The 7801-nt window shown below is 33.1% G+C and overlaps 2 protein-coding genes across 3 annotated transcripts; both read left to right on the top strand.

Moving 5' to 3' along the window:
* The first annotated feature begins 2400 nt into the window (after window positions 1-2400).
* LOC132201522 (endoplasmic reticulum-Golgi intermediate compartment protein 2) lies at window positions 2401-5774 on the top strand. Its single transcript, XM_059627735.1, has 5 exons — window positions 2401-2619; window positions 2677-2832; window positions 3919-4377; window positions 5046-5306; window positions 5638-5774. Exons 1-5 carry the CDS (start codon window positions 2493-2495, stop codon window positions 5715-5717), a joined length of 1083 nt encoding a protein of 360 aa, XP_059483718.1. The 5' UTR covers window positions 2401-2492; the 3' UTR covers window positions 5718-5774.
* Window positions 5775-5945: 171 nt separating this feature from the next.
* LOC132201535 (thioredoxin domain-containing protein 12-like) lies at window positions 5946-7767 on the top strand. 2 transcript variants are annotated; one of them, XM_059627768.1, is made up of 4 exons: window positions 5946-6106; window positions 6295-6408; window positions 6478-6621; window positions 7565-7767. In XM_059627768.1, the coding sequence occupies exons 1-4, from the start codon at window positions 6037-6039 to the stop codon at window positions 7717-7719; spliced, it is 483 nt and encodes a 160-aa protein (XP_059483751.1). In that variant the 5' UTR covers window positions 5946-6036; the 3' UTR covers window positions 7720-7767. The 2 variants fall into 2 exon arrangements, with proteins under 2 accessions (XP_059483751.1, XP_059483743.1); XM_059627760.1 differs by having other exon boundaries at window positions 6478-6639.
* Window positions 7768-7801: the final 34 nt, after the last annotated feature.

The following is a 7801-nucleotide window of genomic DNA, read 5'->3' as shown; positions in this document are numbered from 1 at the left end:
CTAGCTATGACCAGCTACGACACAAGGATATATTTTTTTACACACCTTAAGCTAAAATCGTTTAATTACTCTTAAAAGTTGCTTTCTCTGTTCGCCATAAACTTAATTGGCCAGGCAATAGAAATAGTCATAATTTAAAGCACAATAAATCCAGTATAAGTGTCAAAACTATATTCATGCAATCTTTCAATATAATAAATAAAAATAAAAGAACTGCCAAACTTTATTGCTTCATGAAAGATTTTAAAATTGAAAATAAATCAATTTGATGAATACCTAATTGCATAATTACATACCGCAGTTGATATTAATTACACTGGTTAAAGTTAGTTAATACTTAAATATAATTCTTCAAAGTCAAGGCATCAGGAAATTAAAATGCCCTGCTGTTATTTCAAAATAAAAAGCAGTATGTAATTTTTCGCTGTCAAAAATTAATTATGCTTGAATGCTGGAGTTATTTTAAAATATATATGCTTTCATATAAAGACACTCACATTAATAATTCTTGACAAATTTTAAACGAAACCTTTTATTTCCTTGTCTTGAAACACACGCGTGTCTAGTCTGCACACACAGCAATTTGTATATACATATATTTTTTTTTTACCTGGTGGGACTGACCAGACTATGAACAAATTTTGATCGCCCGCAGACAAGGCGAATCGCATAATATATTTTCATATAGGATATCAAGTCGCTGCTCGAGTTTTCGGCTGGACTCCATCAAGGTGACACGTAAATTTATTGCACACGTATATCTAGCCAACGCGCTAACTTTTCAGGAACTGTTAAACTATATATTATGGGGGCTTTTAATTTGTGCTGGCAAGCAAAGATCGAGTGGCAATGAGAAGACGAAAAGTTCAAAAGCAGTTTGCGCTTCCAAGGAGAAAAATCGCTTTGAGATGTTTCTAGGAATTGAATGTGTGAATGAAAACTTTATGCTAATTTTATTTGGCGTGTCAATCTCTTCCCGAAGTAATACTGTATATTTTTCCCTGATTGTTGCATCTTGGTCAGGGCCAGTCAACACATAAATATATAAAAATATCTACTTGTATTGTCTTTAATAGTGGACATATACATTTTAATATTTTTTAATCTTTTTATAATTGCATGCCAATCATTTTAATTGGTCTGATTCCAACCGTGTCAAAAATTATTTGAAATTTGTTGAAATATTTGAAAAGAATATTATGGTTTTAATTCATTGAATTTCTTATTTTGTATTCTTTTAGCTTTAATATAAATTATTATTTATTGAAAAAGTTTCATTCTTTATGTTAACTCCAATGGTTGAAAAAATATAGCCTCCATCTATTAATATAACTAATATTATACTCGAAAAATTGACTCCAAGCGGTGACCTGCTGTCTTGCTGGTAAATATTTATATTAAAAACCTTATTTTATTTCTTTTTTCCATGCAATTTTTTTTTAGGCGTGATATTGCAAAAAATATTACTATTAGACTCCCCAATAAGCAATATCCGGGCCCTAATCGGAAGCAGTGTTTTGTGGCAGCAAAATATTTTAAAGTGTGTTTTTTTTTAGAGTGTGTGGATATTCACTGCGGCGGTCGTGTCTCCTTCAATGTCGGCCGTTTTAGCAGACATCTGTAGTTGCGATACTTGCAATGCCCTAGCTGTTCATTTTCGGAATTTTAAGTTTCTTAATTAAATTTACTCGTAAATGCGTTGAACATGATTGTTTGACTTGTTTGGAGAAAAATAAAATGAATTGAATTGAAATGAATTGAACAAACGATGATAATGTTCACAATATATCAGTTGAAATTATGTTCTAATACAAAATAATTATCATATATTTTATATATTATCATCCTAATCCATATAATGTAGTTTATAATAATTTTTTTTTAATTTTGACTGATTTTGACATTATAAATATAAAAAATTATTTAACTTAAAATTATTGTTTTTATTTCAATTTTTAAACAGTACTTACTAAAATGTTTTTAATGAAAAATTTAAATAATTTGTAAGTAAAATTATTAAAAAAAATTAAACTAATTTTTAACAATCATCTAATCATTGCAGAAAGTATTGAAATTTAAGTATGAGTAGGCAATAGTTTTTGTAAATTTTATTTACATAATTATTTTGTCCAATTTTCCAAATTTTCACTGCATTCTTCTTATGCAAATTAAGGAAAAGCACGAGAAGCCAAAACTTGAAAAGCGGATGGATTTTAAGATATATCAATAATCGAGGATGACAATGTCAAAATAATTTTCTTTTATTTTAAACTCTGAATGATTATGAGGCGCCAAACGTGTACTCATATCATTCTATTTTGTTGGCGCCTTTCGAGCCAAAGTCGCGCATCTGCGATCGTGCGCCGCTCGTCAGACCAATCGTCGACTGCCGGCGTTTCCTCCTATGTTGTTTGTGTTCCTTCTTTGTTGTGATTTTGGAAACGTCTATACACAGCCGGTGGGTCCGACAGGGCCGGTTTTTGGGCCGCGAGATGCAGACCGAGCAGCAGCTGCGGTTTCGGGGCAAGACCAAGACCCCGCTAGAAAGGGTCACTGAACTCGACGCCTTCCCCAAACTCAAAGAATCCTCAATCAAACCGAGCGCCGTCGGCGGCTTTAGTGAGTTTGGATTTTCAAAAATAAAATTTTTGCAAAAATTGGTAATTTTTGTTTCAGTGACCGTCGTGAGTTTGCTCCTCATCGTCTGGCTCTTCAAGTCGGAGTTTGCATATTTCTGGGATTCAAAACTACATTTCAAATTGCGACCTGACGATCTCATGGACGAAAAGCTTCCAGTCAACATTGATATTACCATAGCGATGCCTTGTAGAAGTAAGCAATTAGTCTTTTAAAACTATTCTTATCAAATGAATCGGAAAAACTCTCAATTTATAGTTTATAATTTTTTGAAAATTATAAAAATACACAATACTCTATGAAAACTAATTTATTTGACGCTTTTACAAAATAATATTATCTTTCTTAATTATAGTTGTTTTTATATAATTTTAATATTTTGATACATACTTTTATTTAAAATACATTCATTTACTTTAATTTAATCAATTTAATATTTTATTTGCATAACATAATTATAATAAATTTCATATTTATTTTTTATTTTTAAACTTCTTTTATAAAATTATTGATACATAAACAAGATATAATATTTCAATATTTAATTTTAATATTTTTAATTGGAAATCATAAATATGTTTGAGGGTGTCATTGTGAAACTTCTCATTAAATAATGTGTAATTTAATTAATTTAAAATGTGTTAAAATGTATCATTATACATTTGATATTATTTGTTTCAAATTCAATTACTTCATTTAATTCATTACTTACTGTTCACATTGCTCTTTTCCTATCAGATATCATGGCTTCAATTTATGCCTTATCTATAATTAAAATTTAAAACAGATATTGCTTTATTTTGAAAGAAAAATATTTAATTTGGAAATTTTTATATAATTGTATGCATAAAGTACTGAATATATAATACGATATAATACAAAGGAAGTTTCTTTTAAGTATAATGTCTGAAAAGATTAGTAGAACACATCATAAAACGATCATGATTCATCTTCATATTTTGCTTAAAATTCATCACATCATTTCCTCAATTCAGGAAATGATCAGCGCTATAAAAAAAGTAGTAACTCATTAAATAAAATCATAAGAAAGTATTTAAAAACGATGACAATCATTCAAAAGAACAGGATTAATGCTCCATATAAACACTCATTACAGATTAATGAAAACAATTAACTTTATTTTTTAACAAATTCAATATCAACAATAATGTCATTAAATAATAATTTAGTTAAATATTGTTTATTGATCTAATAATTTAAAGTATAAATTTAATATGAAACTGTTTTGAAATCCAAATTTTCAACAATTCTATTTTCCAGCAATCGGAGCAGACGTCGTGGACTCTACAGGTCAGGGCGTGACCTCGTTCGGAGAGCTCGAGTACGAGGACACGTGGTTCGAGCTGGACAGCGCCCAGCGCGACTTTTTCTCCTCGCTGAAGTACGTGAACGAGTACTTGAGGGAAGAGGCGCATGCACTGCAGCAGGTGCTGTGGAAGGCCTCCCTGAGTCGCACCTACGACATGCCCGAGCGGACGACGCAGGTCGGCAAACCGCACGACGCGTGTCGCATCAGCGGCACCCTCGAGCTGACCAAGGTGGCCGGAAACCTGCACGTGGCCGCAGGTCAGACGCTGCCGCTGCCTGGCGGCCACGCGCACTTCGCCGGCATGCGCCACAACCTCAACTTCTCGCACAGAATCACAAGACTGTCCTTTGGCCCACCCGACCACGGGGTCGTCCACCCCCTTGAGGGCGACGAGAAAATCGCTGATCAGGGTAATCTCCCACAAAATCTCATTGTTCCCTGATAAAATTTGAAATTATTATTCATGTAAATGCAATAATTTTCTGAATTTAGTTATATTTTTTCATTTATATGTTTCAATTTCAATACAATCAAAAATTATTTGAATCAGTAGATTTTTCAATAATTACTTTTGTTCTCACTACGCTTACAAATAAATTATTACACTAACGCGTAATTATTTTTTATTTAAATTTGAATTTTACAAAGAGTGGCAAAACAATTTTGTTTCATAAATTACGGTTAAAATATTTCCATTTGAACAAAATCTTAAAACTTTTTAAACAAATTTGCTAGCCCAGGTTAGGGTTATTAATGAATAAAAATATAAATGAAAAAATAATTAATATTCTAAAATAGATTTACAAAAAATCTATTTTGATCTTATTTTGTCATTGTTAAAAATTTATAGTCAGATGAAATTGCCAAAAAAGTGAATTTTATTGAGAAATTTAAATAAAACTAGATAATTTTATAATCTTATGTTAAACTTCAATTTTTTTTTAACCCGAAAGTTAAACAAACTATAATATGGATATGGATGCCATTAGAAAAAAAATGTAAAAACTTCAAATAAAAACTAAACAAACATGCCATTATTTGAATATAAATTTTATAAATAAACAAATTTATTTTTCAGAGGACATGCAGTACCAATATTTCATCACTGTAGTGCCAACGGAAGTGCACGTTCGGGGCAGCAACGTCCGGACGTACCAATACTCAGTCAGAGAGGCGGACAGACCAATTTCGCACGCCAAAGGCTCGCATGGCGTTCCCGGGGTCTATTTCAAGTACGACAGCAGCTCTCTCCGAGTCACAATCACTGAGGAGAGGGACTCGTGGTTTACCCTGTTGACCAAGTTGTGTGCCGTAGTCGGAGGAGTTTTTGCTACCTCAGGTTGATAAACACATAATTAATTTTATTTTAGATCTCCATAATAGAAAATATTTTAAAATCTCCCATACAGATTGTAAATTAAAAAAGGATTTACTACCAGGATGCTTTGTCCAAGGGAAATTTTGGAAAAACTTTGATGCTCAATCACTTATAACAAAATTGCTTATATTTTTAAATTTAAATTAATTCCACCCTAGAGCCAGCCGCCTAGAGCTATTCTTAATTGCTTTAAACTTACTTAGATCAAAATACATTGCATGGGGGAATTTATCCACTCTTTAAGTCGGTATTTTAATCAACTATAAATTACAATAATTTTCTTTAATTTCAGCTGTGATAAGTCAAAAAATCCAGGCCTTCCTGGGGCTGTTCTCGGGCAAGCCAGAATACCAGAAGATGACCAAATCCTGAAAGTTTTTTTTTTAGACGTGTTATAATATCTGAATAAAACGAATATTTTCCTCACAACTGAATTTTTTAAGCAATTCGCAAATAATCTCGAAACACGAAGATAGCAAAAAAGTTGGTTAACAGATCAAGGAAACTAAACTGCAAACTCAGCATTAAAATTATGAAATTATAATATTCCAATCTATGTTTATCGAAATGAGCCTGTGTTTCATAAGCGGTTCCATCTATAAAACGAAAAAGGTCCTCTGTTGTCGGAAGCACGAACCATTTTCCATCGCAGCTGTCCGTCTTGCTTGCAGTCTGTTTTGGTCCGTCAGTCATGGCTTTATCAGTGCTCGTTTCTTTACTTCTGCTGATTATCGCAGAGGCGGCAAAAGTCGACGATGCAGGTAAAAATCAATACGAGAATTAGAAAAAATGTAATCGAAAAGAGCCCGATCAACTCATAGGCTATTCTTATTAAATTAAGAATGTACATTTAATTTAAAAAATTGAATTTATTCTAAATCGCCAATGTTACACAGGATGCATGTGTAGTATCGGAGAGTCCCCTCATTTTTTATTATATGATTTTTAGGATTCGGAAGTCAATACGACTGGCATTCACTCGAGGATGGCTATGTCGAAGCAGAAAAAACTGGAAAGCCAATAATGTTCGTAATGCACAAAAGCTGGTGCGGCGCCTGCAAAGGTTTGGTTTCTTTTATCATTTTTTTTCATTATTAATTATTATTGGTTTCAAAACTGATAATTTTTACAGCTCTTAAGCCGCAGTTTGCCAAATCAGCGAGTATAGAAAAGTTGAGCAAGAAGTTCGTTATGGTTATTGCTGGCGACGATGATGCGCCGACCGATTCGAAGTTCGCCGTCGATGGAACATACATTCCGCGCATTTACTTCATGAGTAAAGGCTGGAACAGCGGTTGTCAGAATTTCCTATCCTATCCGAAACGCACTTTCCGAAATACAAAATAACGATAGAGCACGCAGCGGTCATCCGAAAATTCTGTCCGAATCACATCCCCGCCCACATCACGACGTCGCGCCTTTTTTTGTATTGTTGGTCTAATTCTAGCATTGTAAATTTATTTAAGCACGCAAAATAGTCGAAGATAACCTTATTATGGAAATATAATCTTTTCTGTGGCCAATGTGGGTAAATAATTTCATGCGGCTTAAAAATGATCAGCACCTTGGTTTAGTATTGGCCACCAGTTACGAAAGTGAGCACTGAGGGCGCTGGGCGCGCGTGTCATGGTCACGTGACTTGTGCAAGAAACGTGATTGGTTCAAATCCTATCCGAATTTATTTTCTGTCCGAAAAGTCTGGCGCGGCCAGACTCTGTCGTAAAGTCTGGTTTTTCGTTTTTTCGGATGGGAACGCCCCCCTGTCGTTAAATTTTTTCGGATAGAGGCATTTCGGACAACCGCTGTTCCAGCCTTAAGTGTTAATTGCAACTAGCCTAAAATCTAAAAAGGGATGATATGATAAGGCCAAATACTGAATTTACTTAGGAGTATTTAAAAACAAATGCAGAGAAATTTAAATATATGAAAAAAAAAAAAAATGTTTATACAAGATTAAAAATCCAAAGGAAAATCTTTAAATATTTAGAAATATCAAAAAATTCCAAATTAATTATGAAATAAAAAATAATCTTCAGTCTCAACATAGAGCAAAAATATTAAAAATTACAGAGGAATTTTAATTATTTTTTTCTGGCAAAAAGGCAACTTTTATCATGTCTAAAAATACTTAATCGTTTAAAAAACGAGAATACACTCATCAGTTAACAATCAACAATTTTTCCCAAGCCCCAGCATTACATATTCTCGTTTTTCTTCAGATCCTGACAAATCTGTGATAGACGCCATCAATGAGTTCGGCAACCCCAGCTACAAGTACTACTATGGCAGCATCAGCCAAATTGAAGCGTCGATGAAAAAGGCGCTGGCCAGTTCATCAGTCGAGAAAAGAGAAGTCAGTCAGGAGGAGTTGTAAGAAGAAAACAAGTGCCAGAGCGACTTGCAATTTTTTTCTTAGTCAACAGTCAGTATATTTTGTATGTTTATTATTATTATTT

The sequence above is a fragment of the Neocloeon triangulifer genome, unplaced genomic scaffold, assembly GCF_031216515.1.
Source record: "Neocloeon triangulifer isolate White Clay Creek 2 clone unplaced genomic scaffold, ASM3121651v1 ptg000001l, whole genome shotgun sequence".
NCBI lineage: Eukaryota > Metazoa > Arthropoda > Insecta > Ephemeroptera > Baetidae > Neocloeon > Neocloeon triangulifer.
The sequence above is the reverse complement of the archived record's forward strand: the minus strand, read 5'-3'. Positions and strand labels throughout refer to the sequence as shown.